At 40.7% G+C, this 26,832-nt stretch overlaps 1 protein-coding gene across 3 annotated transcripts; it reads left to right on the plus strand.

Moving 5' to 3' along the window:
• On the plus strand, positions 1 to 26,620 carry kita (KIT proto-oncogene, receptor tyrosine kinase a). 3 transcript variants are annotated; one of them, XM_017688064.2, is made up of 21 exons: positions 1 to 201; positions 5,461 to 5,721; positions 7,133 to 7,432; positions 7,845 to 7,984; positions 8,899 to 9,067; positions 10,257 to 10,443; positions 10,644 to 10,759; positions 11,204 to 11,318; positions 13,766 to 13,950; positions 16,727 to 16,833; positions 17,500 to 17,626; positions 18,105 to 18,209; positions 18,564 to 18,674; positions 18,859 to 18,991; positions 19,078 to 19,160; positions 19,460 to 19,587; positions 20,478 to 20,600; positions 22,323 to 22,434; positions 22,527 to 22,626; positions 22,842 to 22,947; positions 23,053 to 26,620. In XM_017688064.2, exons 1-21 carry the CDS (start codon positions 141 to 143, stop codon positions 23,227 to 23,229), a joined length of 2,946 nt encoding a protein of 981 aa, XP_017543553.1. In that variant the 5' UTR covers positions 1 to 140; the 3' UTR covers positions 23,230 to 26,620. The 3 variants fall into 3 exon arrangements, with proteins under 3 accessions (XP_017543553.1, XP_037393881.1, XP_017543560.1); XM_037537984.1 differs by having other exon boundaries at positions 7,145 to 7,432; XM_017688071.2 differs by having other exon boundaries at positions 7,148 to 7,432.
• Positions 26,621 to 26,832: the final 212 nt, after the last annotated feature.

The raw sequence follows: 26,832 nt of genomic DNA on the forward strand, positions 1-26,832 counted from the left end.
GAGAAGCAGCCCCGCGCCACTGCTTACTCTTCAGCGGCATTAGCGAGCGCGAGGTTACCGAGTGGGCTCTCTCTCACACACACACACACGCGCGCGCGCGCGCGCCAGCAGACCCCCACACAGGCGAAATAGATGGAATTATGACTATGGAATACCGCTGGGTACTGCTGAGTGTCCTGCTGCAGTTTGTCTTCCGACCAGGTGAGTTCAGTCAGTCGGTTCAGAGAGGGAGTGAGAGGGAGTGAGAGAGTGAGGGAGTGAGAGAGAGTGAGAGAGCGTGAGAGAGTGAGGGAGTGAGAGGTTCTGCCGCTGCACTTGCCGCCGCGGTGTCTGTTAAAAACTTCCAAGAGTGAGAGAGGATGGTGGGACTGCACTTGCGCCCCCTACACCGCCCCCCTCCCCCCTCACCCTCAGCGCAGCGCAGCGCAGACACTTTCCTGGGCTCGTCTAAGTTCCTGCAGGAGCGCTCCAGCCGCTCCGACCCGGTTCTGCGGGCTCATAGACGAGAGACTAGGTCTTGCGCGTGATTAGCAGCGCGTTGGCCGTTTATTCGCCCGTCTTAGACCTCACCCGAGGCGGGGATGAGCAGCTCTGCTGCTCTGGACACTGTGGTGGTCTTCGTTTACCTCAGAGCGGCAGGTTGTTGTCCTCTCCTCGGGCGTCGAGCTGTTTTACGTGCGTGAGTTTGTGAGCGCGTGGGCGCTAACGGGGGTCTCCCGGCTAGCTCACGTAGCTCAGAAGACACTTGTAGCAACTTGTTGCTTCAGAGGTCTCCTCGCCGACCCCGAAGCGAGGAGGGTCGCCGAGACGTGTTAAGAAAACCACACGTTCTGTGTGTTTAGCTGCATGTTGAGTTACTTTTAGCCCAGAATTTGACTAAAGTGCTGTTAGGTAACACGTCGCTTTTCAGAGAGTGTGAGCTTTTTTCTTGTCACTGGAAGCCGCCGAGAGAAACCGGATCTGCGCGCGGAGCCGCTGCTGAGGACGGTAACGGAGAGGCTCGAGCGCCTCACTCAATAATTCATTAAACACAGAGCGGATAAACAGCGTCGTAAAACCGGCGATTCCCCCTGTAATTCCGGTTAAAGTGAGTGTGATCGGCTGATATCAGAGCTTTTGTGAGGCGTGAGTTGGTGTGAAGCTGCCGGGGCGAGCTCGGCCGGTGGTGCCGGGCGGTGAGCGGATAACCGAAGAAACGCTCGCACAATTTATTATTAACCTGGTCGGATTGAAGCTCGTGTATCTCGACACGCACGGACACGCCTGAGGCTCGTTTTCGCTCTGAACGTGTCTTTGAAGTCGCGGGTCGACAGTCAATCATTTCCCGATAGCTTAAGAGTTTCTGTGGAAGCACGCAAATGAGAGCGGGCGCGCGGTTTTGCATACAGCGGTCATTTCAGTCTGGGACTCGGTGGAGCAGCGCGTGTGGTGCGTTTTCATATCCAAAGGACTTCGCCGAGTAACAGACAAATGATAACAGACATGACGGTAATAAGCTGCGCTGCATCTGCTGAATGGCAGCGCCTTTGCCAGAAATTTTGAGGGGTGGCGCGCGTGTCTGTGTGTGCTTGGTCATGTATTTAGAGCTTTGTGGGGACTCGAGGGATGATGGAAAACGCTCCTGTTTGGCTGGTCCCTACGAGTTTCTTTTTGTTTTAGGTTTGGCAGGAGAATTGGTAAATTTAAGGCTTATTTTAAAACGATTTCTGAGGATCTGGTTTAGGTGATAAGGTGAGGCAGGGCCTCATAAGTTTCAGGAATACAGAAGTCTATGGGGATACCCCACAAAGATAGGAATACAGACCTGGTGTTTGTGCATAATGACGCGCGAGCAGCTTTACCTACAGCGTGCTTGTAGTAGGCCTGCAAACAAGGCGTAGCTGGCGCTGAGGGAAGCAGATGGGCTTTTTATTAACTCAGATAAAAGGGAAATAACGAGTTTCCTATCATTTAAAGCAAATGAAAGCGGCCTGTTCAAAAGTGATTTTTCTTCAATAACGTCACTTTCCCTTTCTGTGTCTTTTTTGTGTAATGACCAGTAAACAAATACCATGTGCAAAAAAGTTTAACATACACGTTTATATGCATTGGGATGCAGCGAACGTCACAAGTTTTTGATAATCTTGACGATTTGATACTCTAGATGTGCTGGTTTAATTAACGGCTGATCTGTTCCCTCCCTTCCTGCTGTAAATATTAAGAAGATGGCCTGCTGAATATCTTTGTGTGTGTGTGTGTGTGTGTGTGTGTGTGTGTGTGTGTGTGTGGTGCTTAAGTTTGTGTACAGGTATTCTCTTCTGCAGGAATTTTGTCTTTATAGTTGTGCTTCATAAACACTACAGGTTGGGCGACTTATAGCAGATGAGGTGAACAGGTGTATTGGCAGCAGGAAATACTCTAATGTTCAGGGTACAGCTACTCTGAGACTGTGGCTCAGGAACACTGGTTTTGAAAGCTGTAGATCTGCATCATATTGTTTTGAAGTCAATGCCTTACAACGTTTTATTGGATGAAGATTGAGAGATGGCTACCTGGCCCGCCTCCCCACCAGTCTTCTCTGCATCAAAAGGCGGCACGCTTTTCGTGATGTTATCTTGTTTTGTTTCCTTCAGGCAACTGAACGTCTTGTTCAAACATGTTTTTGCTGCCAAGTCAAAGGGGCATCATTATGAAAGAAGAACATGAACTCAGACCAGCAAAGCTCTGCACCTGTGTGTGTGTGTGTGTGTGTGTGTGCCTACTCTCCAATGATTCAGTGTGATTGCCTGAAGTCTTTTTTAGAAAAGTAGACTAGTGAGCTCTCATAGCGATATCACCTCTCGGGGTTGTTGCTTTCTGTTTCTCTCTTTGTCTCTCTCTTTCTCTAGGGATTGCTGATCTCTGCAGATCTTCACATTTCTCTCATTGTTCATCCATTCATTCTGAACAGGAGGAATCATTTATGTTGATGTTTTGGATATAGACTAAAGCTTTATTTGTTTGTTTGTACACAAGAAATGAGGGGAAACAATCAGTGACTGGGAAATTGGTGGCTGAGATCAGCCCTATGATTGTCTGAGAGTTTCTGTAAACATGTTAAAACATTAGCAAGACACATCATCATAATCATAGTGATTATCAGAGAGAACAAAACCAATAATAATTTCTCTTATCAGATCCTAATTCAGGGTTAATTACTATGGGGAATTGTTTCCAGGAGTTATTTTCTATGGTGACTCACAGTTTTAGTAAGGTTTTAACTGCCAAAAGGCCTAATGTCTGCACTGACAAAAGTAATGCATTAAATTGATTTAATTCAAATGTGCACATCATTTACACAGTAATAAAATGTACCACACGGTATACAAATTACAGAATACATTACACAATACAAGTTTGTCTTTTTGTCAGTCTTTTTGCAACGATTGAGTTGATGTATCTTATTCATGTTGAAATACTGTAGACATATGAATCAATTCAGTGCATTACTTGTTTCAGTGTGTTACATCATTGCTTTCCATTACAGCTGGTGTGTGCTAGTTTTTTATTTTTTAACATGACCATAAATAACTGTTCTATAATGGGGTTGTTTTCATCACTGCAAATTCTACATCCACCTTAGCTGTCGGCATATTTGACCTCCAAAAGGCAGCTGCAGCAGCATGTGATCCATAAGTGAACTGGTAAATGGTGTAGGAACTCTAGTTGAGGTGCTTTTCCCAGCTTCAGGGGGTTTCACACTCTATTGTTTACTGAAAACCATCACAGGGCCATATATCCATTTAGAACACCAGCAGCCCACAGGAACCAGTCAAACTCACAATAGAACATTTACTGAAAACCAGGAACCTGTAAACCAGAGTAAACATGCCAGCAGCAGGTAATCCTAGTATAAGTACACACAGAACATACCTGATGTTGACTCTTTGCCTCACACACACTTGTTCCTGTTACTCACAGCTTCCATCATATCTTTCCCCTTTTTCTGTCAGGCTAGTGAAGATGTGCTTAAAGAGAATGTAAACACTACAATAACTTTTCAAAGAAAAAGCTACCATGGTTTTCAGCTGATGGTTTCTAAATCTTCTCACAAATTCTGTTTGAGGAAATTCCCTGATTGCTTGTAATTTATGATGGTTATTTTCAGTCGGCTAGTTGGTCTCCTGCTGTGTGCACCGCACAGTAGGTTCTGAGTAGATGCCCTGCCTTGGGGCCGCCTCAGATTTCTTTGAAAGTCACCTGATTGACTGGTTTCCTCGAACATTGTACTAACATTCAGTGCATTAGGAAAAGAGTACAGTCTTAACTGCTTCTCTACTGTGGACTGTTTGCTGTGTACGCAAAGGCTGCTGCAAAAGGCTTTGTTTGTTTTTGTGTCATATAAAAAAAAGTTCCACATTTTTACCTTGCGCTGTGCACAGTATGCTTCTTCATCCTTCTGTGCAAACATTCGCATCCGTGTTAGGACCACACTTTCAGTTGCTCTTTTTCCTTTGTGTGTAGACTACCAAGTTCAACATGTAAGATAATCAGTTCTATTACTGTTAGTTGTGATAGTGAAATTTAAAATGTACAAGAAGTGCATACATTTATCCATATTAGAGATTAGTAATAAAAGCTTTTTTGTGGCGATCAGTTGAGGAATGATATGGGAGAATTGTTAGATTAGAAGTGCTGTAGGGAGTTCTTGGGGGAAAAACCACCCAATATGCAAATATATCTGTTCCTCGACTCTGTTTGGGTGTGTCTGTCTTTGGGGAGTTGCTATGGTCTGTTACTCTGAAACTGTCTATTCTGTGTGTGCAAATGGCTTTACCTGTTACATTGTTGGACTGGGCCAATATTGCAAAAGAAGAAGCTGTGTCACTGAACTAAAGTTGCTGATTCAACTGCATAGATGTTGGGATATTCAGATAAACGGTACTTGATAATAACAATATTCAGTAAAGTATATACTTGTTTTATGGCCAACACAAAGTTATTGCAAATAAAATATGTCCAAAAACCAGTATGGTGTATTAGTTCTCTTACCTGTTTTCCACTTCTGTGTAGAGGGTTTCTCCATTCGGATTTGCATATTCAGTTTAAATAATTCTAAATAATAACACTGAATCGAATTGTGATGAAATTTGGTGCTCCCTGATGCATTCAAACATTTCCTAAAGAATTATAACCATATATGCGGCGTGAGGTTTATTTCCTTAATTCTTGTAGTCCATTTTTTGTCATTCTCTGAAACATCTGCATTTTGCTTAGAAATTAATCTTTTCAACCTCTAATAACATTTCACAGAGTATATCATCATGGGTTTGGCATTGTGATTTGTTAGTCATTAAGTGTGCTGTTGTAACGCAGAAAATGTCTTAAATCACACTAGAACTGTTCTGTACTGTTTAGGTTGCACCTACAGGAATAGTCAGGAAAAGCACTGGTGACCACAGCTTTTGACTGGTGGTCCAATTTGTCATTGTTTATTTTCAGGCAGTACCAGTCTCACAATTTTCCCCGACGAGCCCGAGCTCGCTGTGCCATTGTATGGCAAACTTTCCCTGCACTGCCAGAGCGATGGGCCAGTGCGGTGGCAACGAGAAGATCGTCCAGGACGGACTCTGAAAGAGGAGCGTAGGGAGGGCAACATGTCAGTCATCCATGTGGCCAGAGCAAAGTTAATCAACATGGGCAGATATGTGTGCCAGGAGGAGCATTCAGGAGAGAAGAGCTCCATCTATGTGTATATTCAAGGTAGGTAGAGCTCAGAAGTGTATGAGGGCTGAATTTGTGTGTGTGTTTGTGTGTGTGAGAGAGAGAGAGAGAGAGAGAGAGAGAAGCAAAATATTGTGTAGCAAAATATTGGAAGATCTTGAATGTGCAATCTAATGCTTATAAGTGTATGTCCGAAGTTGTGCCTGTGTGTATGTGTCATTAATACTATTTGGACTGGATGACTTTTATAATGGGAGGTAGTTATTTTACTAGACAAAGTCTATAAGCAACTCTGTATGAATAACAGAAGGAAGGGATAAAGTAAAAACGGGGACCATTGGGGAGGCCATGTGGACCAGGTTGGGAACCACTGATGGACCTAGTTGTCTTGGATGAATCAGTCACCATCTCTGCATAAAAAAGGCATAGTAACATGGAGCTTATGAGCCACCTGTAGATGTGTTAGACTAATCAGAAGCAACACCCATCTGCTGTGAAACAGAACCATAACTAATTGGCAGTAAATGCAGTTTTAAACCTCAAACCAGAAATAACAGATCCATATTTAAGAAAATCTGTGAAAACTTCTTATCAACAGGACATGATGGAGTATATACTGAAATGTAAATGTACTTTAATGTAAACACCTGGGGTGATTTCTGCTTTTTGTTTTGAAGAGAGTATTTATTGATGTGGGAGTAAACAATCTGTAAAAAATACTGACTGATTGAGATGGGACTAAAATCACCTCACCATGTAAAACTAATCCCTTCTGAATAGTGCTTAGGTGTCCATATGTGTGAATGTGTGTCTGTACGTTAGTGTGTGTTATTTATATGTATGCACCATTTGATAGTATGAGTCCCAACATATATTAGCTCTGATTGACCAGCTGCCTACTCTAGTGAGCTAAAACAGTGAGTTCATACACACATGCCTCTACTCCCACTTATGGAGTAAAATATATTTAATCATTCAGATGCACAGGAGATGCTGAAATGAGCTACACTGTTAAACTGCATACAGATCTTGAAGTGAACTGTTGCAGTTACAGTATTTGGGTAAAGAAGTCAACAGACACTTTTTAGCTCATTGTTCTCTCAGGGTTAGCAGGAGCCCCATGTAAGAGTCCAATCTAATAGGCCCTTGAGTAGACATCATAAGTAGTCTCTGCTAAGCATATAGTAGAAAATATAACAGCTGGTATATAGTTTGCACATTGTGGAGTGGAAAGAGGAAGGTGTATGTGCCATCACATATAGGCTGCTGTATGCTGTGTATTATGTTTGAGGGTATCTGCTCTCACTCTTTTGGTCTATCCTGTGTTCCTTTCATCCACATTCTCTTTCTATCTGTCTCTCTTTATTTTTCCTTTTTTCTCTCTCTTTCTCATGCACTGTCATTTCTTAATCTAAGCCCCCTGGTTGTGTTTCATTGGTTTTTGATTTAGCCTTCCTCTCAGCAGATCCTGACAACCCCTTCAGGAAGTCCATCATACCAGACATTATGGCGGGGGCAGGTGACACCGCTTCCATTCCATGCCTGTCTACAGACCCCAGCATGACTGACTTGAGATTGGAAACTTGTGATGGGAGCCCCCTGCCTACCGGGATGAGGTACACTGCCAGCACCGAGACTGGCATCACTGTGAGCGACGTCCAGCCCACTTACGAAGGATGCTATATATGCCTAGGATCCCTAAAAGGAGAGGCAGTCAGATCTGTGAAATATCAACTCAATGTGCGATTGGGTGAGTGTGATGTTGTTTAGCCTCTTTAATAGTCTTGCAGTAGTTTTACTCTCTTTTTACACCTGTTTCAATTAACCAGTTAACTGACCTGTGCATGTTTCATACAAAGTCTGCTGAAGTTCATACATTAGTATGGTGGAAGTTTTAATTTTCATTTTTCTGTGCTGTCAAATGACTTAGCACTATGCTTCCTTTAGGCTGATTATGCCTTTTGTCAAATTTCTGTAAAGCTTTCTGAGCAGTTCAAGCAGAGAAATCACCAAAATGTTTTGCACTCTGGCACTCCAGGACTGGAACTGGTCACTCCTGCTCTCTGATCACAATTTATTATTTTTTATGGGCATCATGACCTGCTGGAAGTTATGCAGTTCTTTCTCTGCCTTGATGGTAATGCTCTGTTTCGTTTTGTCAGTTCCAGACGCGCCTCCACATATTACACTACATGAGCCCAGCAGAGTGCTTCTGACCCAGGGCCAGAAACTCAGCCTCACCTGCTCCACCTCCAACGTCAACAGTGACATCAAGATCAGCTGGATCCAGCCTACCGGAGTGGTAAGAACCGTTTATTTTCTCCTTTGTATAGCTGTAACGTCCAAAGTCTTACACACTCCCATCCTTAATGGAATGACCCATTTGTACTGTATATAATATATACACAATTATGACTTGAAAGAGCTTATTTACAGGTTTTTATTTACTTTTTCTTTGTAGCAGTGTGTGGTTAAATGAGCTTCAACATATTTCAACGTTCTTGTGGGCTGGGTATGTAAATATAGAGTAATCTGACCAGGATCTCATCCGAGGCATGTAAATCTTTGTGTAGTACAATATGTTGTGACTTAAGCTACTACAACACAGTAAATTATAGCATGTCCACTGATCTATAGTGAACATAGCTCATGTACAGAGATTTTGCATTTCTACTGCGTGGCTGTTGGCATAGTTATTGAAATTTGCAGATTTATATCTGCAAGTACAAAATCATATCTCTGTATGACTCACATTGTTTGCTTGTTTATAAAGTTCACACTGATTTAGAGACTATGGTAGAGTACCAGCATTTTCCTATGCTGAAAGCTGTACAATGCAGCCAGACGAGAACACACATACATATATTTTGACTGTGATGTAGAGCTGAAAGATTCATTGTTTTTATACTGAAATTGCAGTTTAAATGAGTGCAATTTTCAAACAGCAAGAGCTGCAATTCAGTCCCTTATATTATTCAGCAACAAGTTTTAAGTGGGGCAGTTTCCCCGAAGAATGGAGAGCTTGAGAATCAGCAGTCTTGTCTATGAAAACTGTTCTGATTCTTTTTGCCAAAAAAGGACAGGACCTTAATGTATAGAAAATAATTACAGTTAAATTGCATTAGCAATATAAGTCTGAAAAATCTGAATTAGCTGTTTTCCTCAAATCATCTAGCCCTATTTTGACACATGCATTTCCCCTTTGTATCGGCCCAGGTTGCATCCATGCAGCAAACGTCACGTCTTCTGACAGAGCCCATCTCACATGAACGCACAGCCACCCTTCAAATAGGGGCTGTGACATTGCATGACTCTGGAAGCTACCGCTGTGAAGCTCAGAACCTCAGGGGGATCAGCGCCGAGACAGTCTGGGTCGATGTCTTCAGTAAGCCTGCCTCATCATACAGCACATACACATAACATGCTCACAACATGATCACAATTATTTGAAATGATCACAATTATTGGATCTCACTGCAATTGTTGTCCACAGTCATAACAAAAATAATATGAATTGGGTTCATTGGAAAAATGTATATAAATTAAAGAAAGCAGTAAATGCATTCATTGAGACATCATGGAACTCATAAAAACAAAGGTCAAACTTCTAACTTGGCCCTGTTGCATGTTTACAGGGCAACCCAAGTAATGTTTGTTTATGTCTTAGCAATGTACCTAATTCCAGTGTTTTTAGCACGCATGCTAGCAGGACACGGGTTTGTTTGCTTATATTTTCAATCTTAAGAAAAAAAGCTTTGCTATTACTATACACATGATTCTGTGTAGTGGAGATATTTGTGTTAGCATGTGTATGCACAGGGTAGTGTGCCGTTTCAACAGTACAACCAGTGTTAGCTACCTAATAGTCATAGCTGGGATACAAGATTGCCAATAACATGACAATTAATCATCAGCAAAAATTTCATGCGTGTACTGGAGTTTAAGATTACACTTCACTGAATATGTGTATGCACTAATCTCAAGTCACTGGCATTCAGAGCTTTCAGGAAATCTCCATTCATATTGGAACTATGAGGACGAATCTGATTTTTTTTCTTATCACTTCAAAGTTGAAAATTATTGCTTTCATTTAAATGTAATTACACATTTAACTGTTAAATGGCCAAGACTGGCAGGTCCAAACATGTATTACATACTTCTGCAACTTAAGAATGACTTAGTTTGCCAGTCTGCATCACAGAACATGCAGATACTGAATAATAAGCGATCAGATATTATAAGCAAGTAAACACATGTAATCCCACATTTTTTTGTGTGTTGTAACACATTTTTACACGTGAAGTGTTCAAAGACTACATGTGAAATTCATGTGGCTTTTTCTGTAAGTGTTTTGACTTTTTGCCATTTGTTTTGATGTTGAGAAATGCTTAAAACTATGACTGATAAGTTATTGAAAGGAATTGAACTATGCTTTTGCTATAGCCAGAATAAAATGTGAATTACTATTAAGAGGTAAGAGCTGGGAAAACTGTACAGTACTGCAGGATCACAACTGGGAGGCACAGCACTAGAAAATGAATTTCACAATTTCAAATTGTGTGCTTGTGTGTTAGGTAAAGGATTCATTAACCTGACCCATGTTGTGAATGGGACATGGAGGGTGCGAGAAGGAGAGAGTCTGTCACTGCGTGTGGACTTGGAGGCCTACCCCAAACCACACACCTTTTCCTGGAGCTACAACAAACAGCATCTTACCAACACAACTGACCACGTCATCACCACACACTCACACGCCTACAGGTACACGCACACGCATGCGCATTATCTATAGTAAGTCTGGGTTAGTGAGTCAGTAGCAAACCTGAACAATAACAGCTGATGAACGGTTCAGAAGAGTGCAGTTATGCCTGATTCATTAAATTTCACCATATATTTGTCTTGTTTTATTCACCAGTGTTTCAGTATGATTACAGTGGTATTACTGTTTTTTTTCTCATCAGTTATAGCTGTGAATTGAAGCTGGTACGTTTAAAAGTATCAGAGAGCGGAGTCTATACCTTTACGTCCTCAAATGGTGATGGAGCAGTCCAACAAAAGTTTGAAGTTCATGTCATAAGTAAGTTGGTTTACTTATTCTAAGGAACAAATATTTGCCTTTTCCGTTATGTGAAAGAAAGTAGTGGGCATGTTTGTTCTGCTTCAGTTAGTCAGATGATTTCTCTGCATTGTGTTGCTTTATTTGCCATTTCATTGTCTAAAAGAACCCCATTAGTTTTTAGTCATTTTCAAACTGCAAGTCTGTTCATTATTGTACAAAGCAGCTCTGAGCAAATAATGACAAGTGAAGGAGAATAATATTTAAGCAAACGTGATTTTTTTGCCAAACCATTCACTATTATGAGGGGTATTAGGCAAAGTCAATATTATAAAAGTATATGGCACTTGACACTGTTACTATGACTTTGAAGTTTGAAAGCTACCAAATAGTTGTTTACTTTAAAATCTTGGTTTTACCAACTAGAGATAAACAGATGACAATTGTACATGGTTTTATTCCTAGGTAAGCCAGCAATTGTGTCACATGAAGGACCGGTTGATGGACAAGTACGGTGTGTGGCCGAGGGTTATCCCACGCCTCAGATCACATGGTATTACTGTGACCAACCGTATGCCAGGTAGGCACCAAAACCAGAGTCAACATTAGTACTAGCCTTTGGAACACTGTAATCAACTCTTCTCCTTTGTAGAAAATCCTCAAGCTTGAAAAAATAAGATAGAAGTCTAAACACAGGAATAATCTAGATCTAAAAATCCAGACTAAAATCTAAAAATCTCAAAGTTTTTTTTTTCATCAATGTGGCTGTCATTTCAATGTAAACACCATAAATATTATTATCCTTCTTTGAATTTGGAGGAAGCTAATTTCAGTTAAAGTGATGCTTGACTGTGTTAGTTGTAACTTTTTTTTTTTATATTTCTTGTTGGGTCCACTAGCAGTGACATTTTACATGTTCTTTATATAGCCGTGTTAAGGCCACATCATGACGTTGCTCAGATTAGTTAATCGGCTAACATGATGTTTGATGATTGGGCAGAGCGGATTAACTCTGCCATTGGTGAATTGAAGTAATTTGACTCTGTCGTGATTAGAGCAGTGAACTTATGATTGGTTCCAAACAGCCATGTGATGATATGGGAACAGTGGGTTCTTAAAGGGATGGTTATTCTTGGATGACACAATACAGAGTGAACACCTGGTGCCTGTGGAAACACATATGCATATCTTAGCAGATAGTGAGTCATCGACTATTGTCCAATCACTTCTTAAGCATGATTATGTCCATCCAGGATAACCTACTCATCCACATCTCTGCTTTGGATCTTTTTGGATCCTATTGAGTGATTTAGGTATGATTCATATTTTCGTGCTTTTATAATTTTATATAGACGCATGCAAGAAAGCGTTTTCTTATGAAATAAATATTCACGTACAGTTTAAGAGAAAAGCCTTGCAGAAACCTGTATGCTGAGACTGGCACGTGCTGCTGCCTGACTGACGTTAAAGCTCAGTGTTGTCTGGTACGCCACATATGTGGAATGCTGTGCCTCGGGCTGTTGTGCAGTTTCCTGACCATTTTTGTTTTTCAAAACACAGACCTTCTTCTAGCTTTCAGAATACCTCTGGATCCTGCTGGTTTAACACTGATCATTTATACAAATGAAGTCAACATAGTTCTGTTGCTTATGAGACTATAATGAGAAAATTCTTCACTTTAAGTTTTATTATCATTGCTGTTTGACTGAAATCTGTAATGATGCATAGATGTGAATTTTAAATTTCTGAACAGAAGTGCAGTCATGTTTATAGAACAGTATTCTGGGAGGTTTTCTAACTCATTAAACACAAGATGGAGTTGGATTGTTACATTTAGGGCACCATGTTGAAAGTTGTTGATAGTGCTGCAACAGACGACAGCAGCACAAGACCCTTATCACATATCTAGCTTTTTCCATAAACATCTTCCATTTACATCGTACCTGCTTATTTGTGGCATGTGTCTCTGGTATATGTGTAGGAGTTGGATATTCTTTGATTTTGTAAAAAAGCTGTGCCATGTGTCATACTGCCTACTGTGTTATTGTATTTGATAGTATCTAAGGCAGGGGCGCACAGCTTGAGTCCTGGAGGGCAAGTATCCAGCACAGTTTAGTAGTTCCCCTATTCAAGTAAACCCAGCCAACATGGCACTTAACCAGTGAGTGTAATCAAGTGTATTGGAACAGTTAAATAACCAGGTTGTGGTGGACACTGGCCCCCAAGGTCTGGAGTTGTGCACCCCTGACCTAAGGGTAAGGCAAGGGTGTCCAGCCTGGGTTTTTTTTCCGGGCCCACAGTTAGTGTTCCACCTCTTCTAAAACTCTGAATTAACATCAGGTAGACTTTATTTACACTGGGAGATATTTTGTATAGTAATGTAATAAATCTTTCAAATCTTTTTTTCAAATCTGTATCTGATTTTATGTAAAAAAAAAAAATCAAGAAAACAAGATCTTCTGTTCCTTTTTTAATCTTGACATCATTTATCTTAGACAATATTATTCTTCAGATACACTGCACCATTTGGGTCGATCACTTTGATGAATTTCGTCATCTGTCCTAATTTGGGTGGATTGTGTATATGGATTTGCTACTTAAAAGTTAATATTTCAAAAGATAAAACATCACACAAAAAGCTGTGAGTGATAGATCAAATCTGAATTTGGCATGTGAATATATGTAATAAACACTTTTCTTTATCAGTACCTTTATCAGTGTAATAGATGGTATGTCATGTTTAGGTAAAATGTTGTCTTGTGGCCCAGAACTAACAAAGTTTAATGCCCCTCATCTAAATCATGGACTTTCATTATGTAGTTCAGTGTTGCCTCAGATCAATCATTAATATTTTGCACTAAACAGAAACAACTAAGTTACTAAGCTAAAGTTAGTAACTTAACATGCTCGGTTACCGTTATAATGTTTTGGAAATCTTAACTGCCAAATCCAAATAATGCTGTGTAAAAGAAACAGGAGTATTGCTGAGCAAGTCACTGAATAGGGATTTGTCATGTGAAACCTTAGATGTTCCAATTTGTTGAACGCCACCCAAGAGGAGGAGGACGTCGTCACAGTAACTATGACCAACCCACCCTTTGGGAAGGGAGCAGTGGAGAGTCGGCTAAACATCACCAAGAGCAATTACCCCACCCTGGAGTGTGTGGCTTCAGCCGACGGCGAGATCGTCTACACATTGTTCTCCATCAGTGGTGAGTAAAAGCTCTAACTAACACACACACTCACACACCCAAAGTACACACCTACTTTTACCCCTAGTTCTAGACTTCTCTATTGGAATAGACAGTCCCCACTAAGGGTGAAAATACCCAGTCTGTCTCCAGGAAACTGGTTGGTAATGCTGTTTGACAATCTCAGGTTTCTTTGTTTAAAGATTTATTTGAATGCATGCTCACTCTAAAGCACAGTTGACAAAGAACTTCATGCATTGAACTGGTAAAAGAATACTACCCCGTCACTGTTGCATTAACTAAGAGCTAGTAACAGTCGGTGGCCGGTGCATCTGATATCATGCTAATTGAAAAAAATCTGTGGCTTTTTTTTATTTTCCTTAAGGCTTAATGCTTCTGTAGTCTCTTTGTCCAGCATTGACAGAAACTGTTTTAGCCGCTTTTTAGATGCGTGGCAGCTAGGTATGTTACAAACTGTCTACAGAACTGCAACCCCTTTCAGTTCTTCATCTCAGAATGTGTTATTTTACCATGTAGGATTTGTTTGTTTTGTCTTTTGCTTCTGGATTCAGGCTTCATTGTATTGTTCTCAGCTTTCTCTGTCCCACTCTGTCTGTCTATCTGCATGCCTGGTCTGGCCTGGACCATGGCTGCCAAAGAGTTCTTGGCCCCATCTGCTCTTGGTTTTCCAGAAATTGTTGAGCATCTCAGCAGAGGAAATGTCCCAGATCTCCTGCTCTCTTCCCTTACCTGTTGTTTGTGTCATGTATTTCCAGGGTCTCTACACATAATCTAAATCATCTCGCCATTGCAGGGCTCCACTCCACCCCACCATTCATCTGTTGGCAAAACATTTGCTCTGTTTGCAGTGAACCTTTACAGGATTAGCAGGGCAGAACCACTGGATTAAATCAGTGTGTTATATAAATAGAAATAGAAATTCAGGGGTGCATTATCTGTAATCTTGTGTTTTTTTTGTAAACTCAGCATCACTACCTAACTGTAAGGGATTATCCTTCAGCTTTTTTGTGGCAAGAGTGAACTTAAAGGTTCACCAAGAACTGTTGCTGTGTGCATATACTGCAGGGGGACAAACAAAGTTCACAGCCATCTTGTTTAGCTAGATTTTATTGCAGCATTTGATGTTTTTGTTAGCCAAATGTCATAAAAACAAACTTTTCTGAGATGATGGACTGCTTGGAAATCTGGGGCTTTTTTAATATGGAGAGCTTGTGGGACATGGAGGATTGGGGGACTGGTGTAGAGGGGGCTGCCTGAATGTCTTTTGCTAGCAGAAAAGCATGTTAAGTGAGGCAAGACTAACTTGTTTAAACTCTTGTGGTTTAAGTTGCCATGCCAGGAGAATGATTAGTGCTGTGAGGTTTTAGCTGGCCTATGCAGTGGTGCTGCTCACGGCATGTATGTGTGGACGAGTGCATGTGTTAGGAGAGGGGGGATGGTCTGTAGAGATCCCTGTTTTGGACACAGTGGGACAACAGAGGGAGAGAAAGAGAGAGAGAGAGAGAGAGAGAGAGAGAGGAGGGGGAGAGATGCAGAGGAGGGTGGTAAAAAGCCAGTGACAGGTTTACAGGGGATTACTTCCTGCCGAGTCTGCATTCTCTGATTTGAAATGGAGAGAAAGCTCCTTATGGCTAAAGAGCTTATTACACCTCAGAGTACAAAGCAGAAAAACAATAACACACACACACACACACACACACACACACACACACAGCACAGAGCCTAGAAATAGCGCCACTATTAGGAAACGTGTAAAAAGTCAACAGGCCATTGTCACGCAAAGCCACCACAGGCAGGGTTTTATGTGTAATCTGTATAGTATGCTTGCCGTATCTAACACATGATCCAAATCATGTGCTGTGCTAATGTGGCCACTTTAATGCATTTTGCTCATTTTTACTTGACTGCTTGCTATACACACACACGCGCACTCACACACACACACACACACACACGTGTGTGTGTGTGTGTGTGTGTGTATGGCAGTTTGCTATTTACATTGACATACAGTTTAATAATGTTGCAAAGGTAGGTGAATGTAGTTTTGACTAAGTAGTTTGAATTTTAATAAGTGCAAATTTTCTGTAGCCTGATCTTTTTTCAAAGCTTCAGTGATAAAGGTTTTCATTAATCATAAAAACCTATTGCACTTTTAAGGGAAAGAAATAAATATATAAAACTCCTTTGTTTCTGATAACATAAATAATCACTTTATTTTCATTCAAATACAAAAACATGACCATATAGTAGCCAATATTTTTAGATGAGCACTACAACTTCAATACCTCTAAATATGTTTACGGTATACGCTACATGTCTAAATTTTTGTCACCGCAGACCGCATGTTTCTTCCAAAATCAGAGATATTAATATGGAGTGTGCCTCTTTTTGCTGCAGTTCACTGCTCTTCTGGAAAGGCTTTCCTCTTGCCTATTGCTGTGAGGATTTCATTGCGTTCAGCCACAAGAGCAGTAGTAAGGTCAGCTAATGATGTTAGTTGAATAGTTCAGGATCACAGATGCCATTTCAACTCACCTCAAAGACTCATATGTGGCTGCACAAGAGGGCTTTATTTAATTAGTGGTGCTTTTCTATGGAGATTATACAAACTGTTTGTGTCTGGATACTTTCGGACATGTAATGTATATAATGTGCTAAGACATAACATGATGATTTATTGGACATATATTTTAAATATAGGAATATATATGTAAAAATGTTATTATTCTTTATACATTTGGGATTCTAATATGTTTGTTGGGTTTGTTTTTTCCAGAGCGCTCTGTTCATCAAGAACTCTTCACTCCTTTGCTCATTGGTTTTGTTGTGGCAGCAGCAATCCTCTGCATCATCCTATTCATTCTCATCTACAAGTACTTGCAGGTAATTCATTATATTTTGTAAAAAGTACTGGCTTTATGAAAAATATGTGATTATATTAACACTTCATTGTGTGTAAGGCTTTATATGAAAGTCTGTGGTTATGTTGGAGGTGATAGAAAGAACCTCCTGATGATATTTAAGTGTATTTCTGTCATCTGTACTCCTTATCAGACCTCAGTTGTACCGTATTTGTTATAGGTGACAGTCCTCCCACTGTGCACAGGAGCACTGTATACGCACACACACACACTTTATTTACCGGGTCAATAGACCCGAGGCTATACTGCTTTGCCCTTGTACTCAGTGGGTGTAGCTGCTACATACGTTGCTTTTCGTTTGCAAACATTGCTACTGCGTAAACATGCTTGCACACACAAACACCAGACACTTTAGGGCAGGCCTTAGCCCTTTGAGTCTGTTGCTCTTTAAGGAGAACATATTTTACCACCAAGATAAGTCATTTATTAATGGTTTCTATTTCAGAGTGAGATTAGAACTGCTAATCAGTTGTACTGTGGCAAAAAGCAGAAGTCCCATGTTTGCTTTAGTGTTCTCATAACTGTCCAGTCTATGAACTGTTTGTCTAAATTTTCTTCATTTTGTCTCTAATTTATCTCTCTCTCGCTCTCTGCCCTCCTCAAAATTCAACCCTCTTTTTTCCTTCAGAAACCTAAGTACCAGATTCAGTGGAAAGTCATCGAGGGAATCCATGGCAACAATTATGTGTATATTGATCCTACCCAGCTTCCATATGACCACCAGTGGGAGTTTCCCAGAGATAAGCTGCGATTCGGTACATTAAGTTTCTGTTTACCATCACTATAGGTGGCATCATCAGTCAATACTACATTATGTGGTTCTCCACTCCATTTCCTTGTGTTTTTTTACTGGCACCATATAGACTATTTGTGAACCTATCATATTTGTATACTGTACAATAGTGTTAACTTTATTCATGTGATTGTTAACTCCCAGGACTACAAAGAGCACAGTGTCTGTCTATGCCTGTTAGAATTAGTGGTTACAGTTACAGCTACGCTTAGAAACACAGCTCCAATTTGAGAGGCAAATTAAGTAGTCCACTATAGGCAACAGTCATACAGAGTAGACACATACTGCCACTTCAACCACACCACTGAGGATTTCCCAACATACCATTTATTTTGCACTGGGAATTTTGCACTGATCTGTGATATAGGGAAGCATCTATTAGAACAAGTGTGCAAGTCTGAAATGTCACTGAGAATTTTGTTCCTGTTCTGTGTCCATAGGGAAAACTCTGGGCTCGGGAGCATTCGGAAAGGTGGTGGAGGCGACAGCCTACGGAATGTCCAAGGCAGACACCGTGATGACCGTGGCTGTCAAAATGCTGAAACGTGAGTTTGAAGAATAAAGAAGAGAGTTAAAGAGAAAAGGAAAATATAGATACATATGTAAGTAAGTAGGTACATATAAAATAAATGAAGATTTTTAGTGCGTTTTGGGTTTAGTTTTTAGCTATTTTTTTATGATGAACACAGAACATCCCAAATAATCCCAGATGATGAACAAAAACGTTTATTGCCAGTCACTTACCTTAGCTGCATCCATGAATAAACTGAAAGACTAATGTGTAAAGATCACCTGTTTTATAACTGCTCTACTTATAATGATGCAGATGTAACTGAATGTTTATGTAATTTTTTAAAATACATTTGATTTCTTGTTTGTTCTTCACTGCTGTGCTGCAGCAAGTGCCCATGCCACTGAGAAAGAGGCTCTGATGTCAGAACTGAAGGTGCTCAGTTACCTTGGCAACCACATAAACATTGTCAACTTACTGGGGGCCTGCACTGTTGGAGGTGAGTGAGAATATGGGAGATGCACACAGAGAGGTGGAAGGTTCATAAAAGGGGAAGAAATAAAAATAAAAACTCAGATGTCCCTGCTTGACTATGGTTATTTGTTCTGCTCGATATGTATGATGAGATATGTATGCATGTGTGTGTGTGAAAGGTGCTAACTTGACTCTGGACCATTCCTCAGGTCCAACTCTGGTGATAACTGAATACTGTTGCTTTGGTGACCTGCTGAACTTCCTGCGCAGAAAGCGCGAGTCCTTCTACTGCTCCACACTGGGAGAGGACTGCTACTATAGAAACATTGTGCTACAGCCAGAGTCAGTATGAGACATATGTTCAAATATTTTCAGTTTGTAGAAAGATGATGAGTGAGTCATGCTGAAGGTATTTTTTTTGCTTGCAGTGAAGGTAGAAATGGCTATATGACCATGAGACCTTCAGTTATGGGAGTTCTGTCTACTGAGAAACAGCGTTCAACCCATAAAGGTATAGTATGATGTAGTAAAATCCTCCTTATTTTCTCTTCTGTTCGTTTCTATTCTTTTCTGTTCTGTTCTTCTCTTCTCTTGTTCTCTTTTCTTGTCTTTTTTCTTCTCTTTGTTTACTGAGAAAACATTTCTGTGGTGTAGAATCTCGCTCTTCTCATCTCATCGTTTCTCTCCTCTCCTCTTTTCTTCAAATCTCCTCTTGTCTCTTCTCATCTCTTCTCTTCTTTTTGTTGAGAAAACATTTCTGTGGTGTAGAATCTCATATCTTTTGGCTCTCTGTCTCCTCTTCTATGTTAGGCTCATACAGTGACTGTGATGTGGTCACTGAGGTCTTGCAGGAAGATGGTTTGGCTCTGGACACTGAAGACCTCCTAAGCTTCTCCTATCAAGTCGCCAAAGGGATGGATTTCCTGGCATCCAAAAACGTAGGACACTTCACTTTTCTTCTCTTCTCTTCTCTTCTCTTCTCTTCTCTTCTCTTCTCTTCTCTTCTCTTCTCTTCTCTTCTCTTCTCTTCTGTCTTTTCCTGAGAGATCCTCTGTCACCCCCTCTCCTGTGATAGCAATATGATACCCTGAGTCCTGTCAGTCGTTGTGCACAAAGCTCTGGGATCATATTTTCCCTTCTGACTTTCCAGTCATGGTTTAGTTTACAGAGCTTGCAGGTCACACACAAACACACATGTTCACAAGCACACCTACAAGTATGTCAAAAGACATTTGCAGAGTCCTGTATCGCATTTCTCAACTCCATCATCAGTTACCCTATGAAACACTTCTTCTCAGTTGCCGTTATGCACAATTTCTCAAACAGCAGTTGCACATTAAAAACAACTCGGTTGTTATTTCTCAAAACCACACATTCTGCTTTTAATGTCCCCTCAGCCTTCCAAATGATTTATGCAACACTTGGTGTAGAACCTAAAACTCTCTTAATGACTGTTTTTTGATGTGTAGTTTTGTGAAGATAAAAATTGTTTCTGTTAAGTGTAACCTGTCTAAAGATTTGGAATTCAGCCATGTTTAATGATAGATCTTGAAGAACTAAAAGGAGAAAAGATGTATCAAAGGTATCAAGGTATCAAATTGCATATGAATAAGGAAAACAACTTTAAGGAATACTGTAATGCATTCTTGTGTTGTATGTTTAGGAGGGATTGCTTACTGTGGCAGTGGTTTAAGATCAAATTCGACATTTATCCGAGTATTTTAGCGTGACTGTGTAAAGAGTCTGCCTAGGAGTTCTGCGCTAATGAGTTTGTCCTTCATAACATGTCTGTTCAGTCTGTGTTGATGTTCTCATGTTTGTGTGTCAGTGTATCCACAGAGACCTGGCAGCCAGAAATATTCTCCTTACCCAAGGTAGAGTGGCCAAGATCTGCGACTTTGGACTTGCCCGTGACATCACTACCGACTCCAACTATGTGGTAAAGGGCAATGTAAGTCTTTATCATTTCCAAAAAGATTAAGAATGGGAAGTCGTTATTCAGATATACACTATGTTTTCAAAAGTATTCACTCACCCATCCAAATAATTGAATTCAGGTATTCCAATCACTTTCATGGCCACAGGTAAATAAAACCAAGCACCTAGGCCTGCAGACTGCCTCTACAAACATTTGTGAAATAATGGGTCACTCTCAGGAGCTCAGTGAATTCCAACGTGGTATCATGATAGGGCGCCACCTGTGCAACAAGTCCAGTCATGAAATTTCCTCACTACTAAATATTCCGTAAGTCAACTGTCAGTGGTATTATAACAAAGTGGAAGCGATTGGGAATGACAGAGCACCAACTTTCTGCAGAGTCGGTCACTACAGACCTCAAAACTTCATGTGGCCTTCAGATTAGCTCAAGAACAGCCGAGCAGCTGCATCCAAGCTTTACATCACCAAGCGCAATGCAAAGCGTCAAATGCACTGGTGTAAAGCGCCGCCACCAGACTCTAGAGCAGTGGAGACATTTTCTCTGGAGTGATGAATCACGCTTCTCCGTCTAGCAATCCAGTGACTCTGGGCTTGGCGGTTGCCAGGAGAGCGGTAGTTGTCTGACTTTACATTGTGCCAAGTGTAAAGCTTGGTGGAGGGGGGATAATGATGTGGGGTTGTTTTTCACGAGTTGGGCTTGGCCCCTTAGTTCCAGTGAAAGAAACTCTTAATGGTTTAGCAGACCAAGAGATTTTGGACAATTTCATGCTCCCAACTTTGTGGGAACAGTTTGGGGATGGCCCCTTCCTGTTCCAACATGACTGCACACCAGGGCATGAAGCAAAGTCCATAAAGACATGGATGAGTCAGTTTGGTGTCGAAGAACTTGACTGGCCTGTGTAGAGTACTGACCTTAACTCAATAGAACATCTTTGGGATGAATCAGAGCAGAGACTGCGAGCTAGGCCTTCTCTTCCAACATCAGTGTCTTCTGGAAGAATGGTCAAAAATTCTCACACTCCTAACCCTTGTGGAAAGCCTTCTCAGAAGAGTTGAAGCTATTAAAGCTGCAAAGGGTGGGTTGCCATCATATTAAACCCTATAGTTTGTGTGCGTGTGAAGGCAGACGTCCAGATATACCTGAGCCATATAAAACAACAAACCCCTGCAAGAATGTGAGAAGTAGGCTAGACATTCTTAGCAAGTCAAAACATACTTGTATGACCAAAGTTGTTAAATACACCCTTCTGGTAGGTTAAAACCAGTGTGCAGTGTTACTGATGGGTTAATAGATGTGTGTTGCAAGAAACAATGAGTGTGTGGATCCATGCATGTCTGCATGAGAATGCCTGCGCATTTATGCTTGTTTATATATATATATATATATATATATATATATATATATATATGTGTGTGTGTGTGTGTGTGTGTGTGTGTGTGTGTGTGTGTGTGTATATATGTATGTGTATATATGTGTGTGTGTGTGTGTGTGTGTGTGTATGAGCATGCTTTTTCACAAATGTTACAGCAGACACTTTGGACTACAATTCCTCTTACATATTTGGACAGGCTTCATTAAAGCCATGTGTTGTTTCATCTGTTTCATAAATACCCACCACTGGTATTTAACCAGTGAGATTCCTCTAACAAAGCAATTATTCCTTTAAAAGCATTTTCAGACTTTCATGCATAAAATTGTGTGCTAAGAGGCTGGTTTGGATCTGTCTTTTGCAGGCCCGTCTCCCAGTGAAGTGGATGTCTCCCGAGAGCATCTTTGAGTGTGTGTACACATTCGAGAGTGACGTCTGGTCTTACGGCATCTTATTGTGGGAGATTTTCTCTCTGGGTATGTCTTAATTATCCACTGCAAAAGTATATATCAAACTTTTTGATATTTGGAACAAAGCCTAATCTTATATAAATGCTGGGGCCTTTCAGGGAGTAGCCCTTATCCAGGTATGCCTGTGGACTCCAGATTCTACAAAATGATCAAGGAAGGCTACCGAATGGATTCGCCTGAGTTTGCCCCAAGTGAAATGTAAGTTTCTGTGTCTTTGTGCTTATGTTTGTGTGCTTTGCTTGGCTTGTTGGTCTGCTGAGGGGTTGTATTTACAGGACATGGAATATATTTTCCAGTGGCAAGACATGACAAGATTAGATAATGCTGGTTAAACCTGATCTCATATTAGAAATATGTAGCTGAGAAGTTGAATATTTGTGTGTTTACAAGGTCTTGTGCCACATCTTATTCAGGTATGAAATCATGCAATCGTGTTGGGATGCAGAACCCTTCAAGAGGCCGTCTTTTGGCAAGATAGTGGAGAAGATTGAACAGCAAATCTCGGACAGCACCAAACATGTATGTCATTTACAGACACAGTTACACCCTGACTGCACATGTTCATAGTTCTTCATTATTCTTCTTTCACTGGTCCAGTGACGTTTGTCCTTATGCTTCTTCCAGATCTATCTGAACTTCAGCTCAAGGTTGCCCATAGTAACAGGGCCCCATGAAGACCCCAGCTCTCAACACCCGCTTGTCAGCTCAGGTGGAAGTAGCCACAGTACTCCCACCCAACCTCTACTGACCAGTGACGATGTCTACCTAGAGGGGACGGCTTCCAGGCAGCCACGTGTCTGAAGAACCCCACTGAAACCCTCTAGTGCATGCTGATGTGTCCAGATCTGTGTTGGTCACCCACTGAGACTCCACAGCCTTCGGTCACACCCAGGGAGCATGCAAGGACTCCAGTGGAATGACTGAAACCCTGACTCAGTTATTACGGCAGAAAGCAGTCATATCATCTTCTCACTCTGTACATAGAGCCCCCCCACCAGAAAGGGGATGGACAGCTTATGACCTCTTTCCCATTCCTTTGACACAGCAGGATCATAGGACATGGAGTTTTAGAGAGTTTTACATTTTCCTGTGTTCTTTGAAATTCTGCTAGTTCTAACACTGTGGCACCTTCACTTCTGCTCAACAGACTAAACCTGGTCCTTCATGGTACGGTTCTTAACTTCATAAAGGTACTGAGGAACAGAGATTTTCGTGTGTAATGTTTCGTGAAGTCAAAAGTATAAGTTATGGATTGTATGACTTCTTGATTATTAGGACTTGGTCAGAGAGGCATATTGAAAGATGATCAGTGGTTTTGAGGTATGTACTCAACCAGCACTATGTATTTTCTCAGCAAGATGTTTTCTTTTAGCTTCAAACTGGGCTTTTGCTTTACTTTTTCAAAAAGTTCATATAATGGACGTGGGCAGCTTTAGCACACTGTCTTAGTATTAGTCAGCTACATGTATTTGACTATTATCAGTACAGTTTTTATATTGTTCTTGGCAAACAGCAAGGTGAAGTAGATGTTACTTTCCTCTCTTAAGCCTATTTACAGTTATGGTGGCTGTTAATAATAGCTTTACAAAGACACAATAGCTACATAAACCAAATATTAATGGCTCATTTCACTCACATAATTCCTTCATTTATCAAGTAGTCATTCGTTTGTTAGCTAATTCTTCTATTGTTCCTGTAGTTATAATATAATGACAATGTTTTTTCACTCTTCTTTTTCTTTTTACACTTCTCTGTTACCATGAACTTCTGTTTCTTAAACTCAATATTACTTTCGTTCAACCAGTTTAAGGTGCATCTCTGTGTGCTGAAGTGCAAGATATGCAAGGTCTTATAAGGTCTTTTACCCCTTGTTTACTTTTAAGAATTCTTTATGTTGAGTAACATTTCAGCTTTAAATTCAGTATTATGCTTGGTTTTGTTTTATTGAAGGATTTTGTCAAGTATTTTATGAACCAAATTCGACACAGTTTTTTGGGTCACCCAAAGACAACGTAGTAGTCGCAAACTGGAGGAGTCATCAGACTCTAAATTGGGTTCTAAGTAGGCTGCAAGATCAGTTCACGTTCTACTTGAAATATATCAGGTTCTCATCCACTTACCTGTGTGTAGAGGTGGTTGAATGGTCAAACCCTACTGTGCATCAACAATGAATCTTATACACCTTTGGATACATTTTAGGTAGCTCTGCATCGACTTCAGTTGAGGAGTGAAGTAGCTTTTGTAGCAGTAGTCATTTTGTCAACAGCAGACAGTTGAGAGAGTGATGAAGAGCTGGAATAATGTTTTTGTACATTTGTACAATTCAGTTTTTTGCTAAAGCTTGATGCTGTAAGGTATTATATTGTATCTTATGCTATGTTTGTACATAAAGCAGTCTGTTTTTTTTGTCGTCATGAACAAGTGTCTCATAAATCTTTGCTCAAGATTGATTATTAAGGTCAGGACATTAGGGTTAGGCTTAGACTTAGAGACGTTCCTGGGCGTTTTCTTCACAAAAGCAAAGTTGAACTTTTTTTCACACTTCTCAGCAATTAATGTTCAGACCTTTAACACTTTTATTTTTCATAAAACACCAACTGTTGTGCCTCACAGTTAAACCTTAGTGTAGAACTTTGCTCTTTTGCCAATGAGAATCGGGCTGTTGAAGAAGGAGCCAATAGAAAGCAACTGCTGCTTTAGAATCGGGTGCCAATGGAGTGGGTGCTGTCCGTTGGAACATCCAGTGAGAGACATCTCAGCGGATGTGCCAACGGAGGGGTAGCTGTTCTGAAGGAGAGCCAATGAGAGGATTTCTTGGTGAAGGTGTAGCTAATGGGATTCTCATTCCTTGTTGACCTTCCTATGGGCAAAGAGCAGATTCACATTAGACACTGAGGGTCAATGGAATCTTAAAGCAATACACCAACATTTTCAGTTATCACAGACTGTAATTTTGTTTCCCTGTACTTAGAAAAAGAACAGAAGAATGTGTTGACTCATGTCTAATAGAGGTCTGCGGGCAGGTGATAAAGCAGCAGCCTATTAGCTTCTGTTTTAAGGCGTTTTTCTCACTACAGGGAAATGCCTAAATTGTTATCAGTGGTAAGTGAGTGTATGAGAAAGATGCAGCAGAGGGAGATTAGGTTGACAAGCGATAAAGTATTCACTTAAGATAATGAGCTACAGAGTGATTCAGACTATGTCCTGACAACCGTTACATCAGTAGTCAGGACACCTGGTCAGTAGCCAGTTTCCCAGCTCTCTCTCTCTTTCTCTCCTTCTCTGTTCTTTGTGTCCAGCTGCTTCCTCTGGCGGAAGTGTCACCTCCAGGGCGGCTGATCTGGGGAGTCCCAGCCTCGCTCTCTCTCCCACACTTCCCTCTCTCTCCCTCTTCCCACACTGCGACATTGTACAGAGGGGGCATCTGGCTTAAGCTGCTGTCTGTGCTTGTGTATGCGCACATGTCCTTGTGCGCGTGGTCGGTGTAGCCTAAATGCAGGTCATTTTTGCTGATAAGAGCACTGATGGTTCCTCCAATAGAGCCGCTATCCTTTAACGACCGCTTTGTCAAACACACTACGCCACAAACTGACCTTCAGCCACAGGTTTGTGGGTATAACGGCACTCCCTCCACACTTTCACTTGCTCTATGTAAATAAAATGTGTACATTTTTTTTTGTTTTTTTAGGGCAACATGGTACGTTCTGGCTTATGCTGTAAACTGTAAGTGTGACTTTTTTTTTCATTGTGGAAGTTTTCATACTCTTTCATACTCACTTTATCCATCGCATAGAAGTTACTCTACCAGTTCTTTGTCCTTGTCATGGTTCTTACTTAAGAGTTTAATTGCCTGTAGCAAGTATACTTCAGTACACATCTGGTACAGCTGGCATATATTTTGCATCTAATCACATGTACATCTATGTAACTTCGACATATGGTCATGAAGCTTGGTAATGAAACCATACTCTCATGCATGGATTATCTCAGTAGGTCTGTTTTCGGACTAATGACAATAGAGGTATTTTTGCCCCTTGAAGAGAAGGTTCGTACTGTGCATTTCATTATTGTGTATTTATTTTACAATTTATATTTTACAGAAAACATTTGAAAAGTTGTATTGTGTAAAACCTGTCTTGTGTGTCTGTCATGTCTTATTACTATACACTGTAAATAAACAACTGAAATATAACCATTTTGTCTTTGGTGATGGAGCAAAACAGGGGGAAAAAAGTGTTTTTCTACTGCAAATGTAACCCATAACCAAATGTTGAACCCATAAACAGCCTCTTCTCGTTCTATTAGTTCTTGTATTCTGTTTATGAAGTTTATGTGCAACTCCAACTTTTTTTGGCAGCGTTTATGAAACTTTATTGCCATTTTATGGTTCTGTAAACTCTTCCT

The sequence above is a fragment of the Pygocentrus nattereri genome, chromosome 4, assembly GCF_015220715.1.
Source record: "Pygocentrus nattereri isolate fPygNat1 chromosome 4, fPygNat1.pri, whole genome shotgun sequence".
Taxonomy (NCBI): Eukaryota; Metazoa; Chordata; class Actinopteri; order Characiformes; family Serrasalmidae; genus Pygocentrus; species Pygocentrus nattereri.

Coding starts and splice junctions, on each gene's coding strand:
- kita (XM_017688064.2), top strand. CDS start 141: ATGACTATGGAATACCGCTGGGTACTGCTGAGTGTCCTGCTGCAGTTT. Junction 5,722..7,132: donor CATCTATGTGTATATTCAAG/GTAGGTAGAGCT, acceptor TTTTTGATTTAG/CCTTCCTCTCAGCAGATCCT. Junction 9,068..10,256: donor AGTCTGGGTCGATGTCTTCA/GTAAGCCTGCCT, acceptor CTTGTGTGTTAG/GTAAAGGATTCATTAACCTG.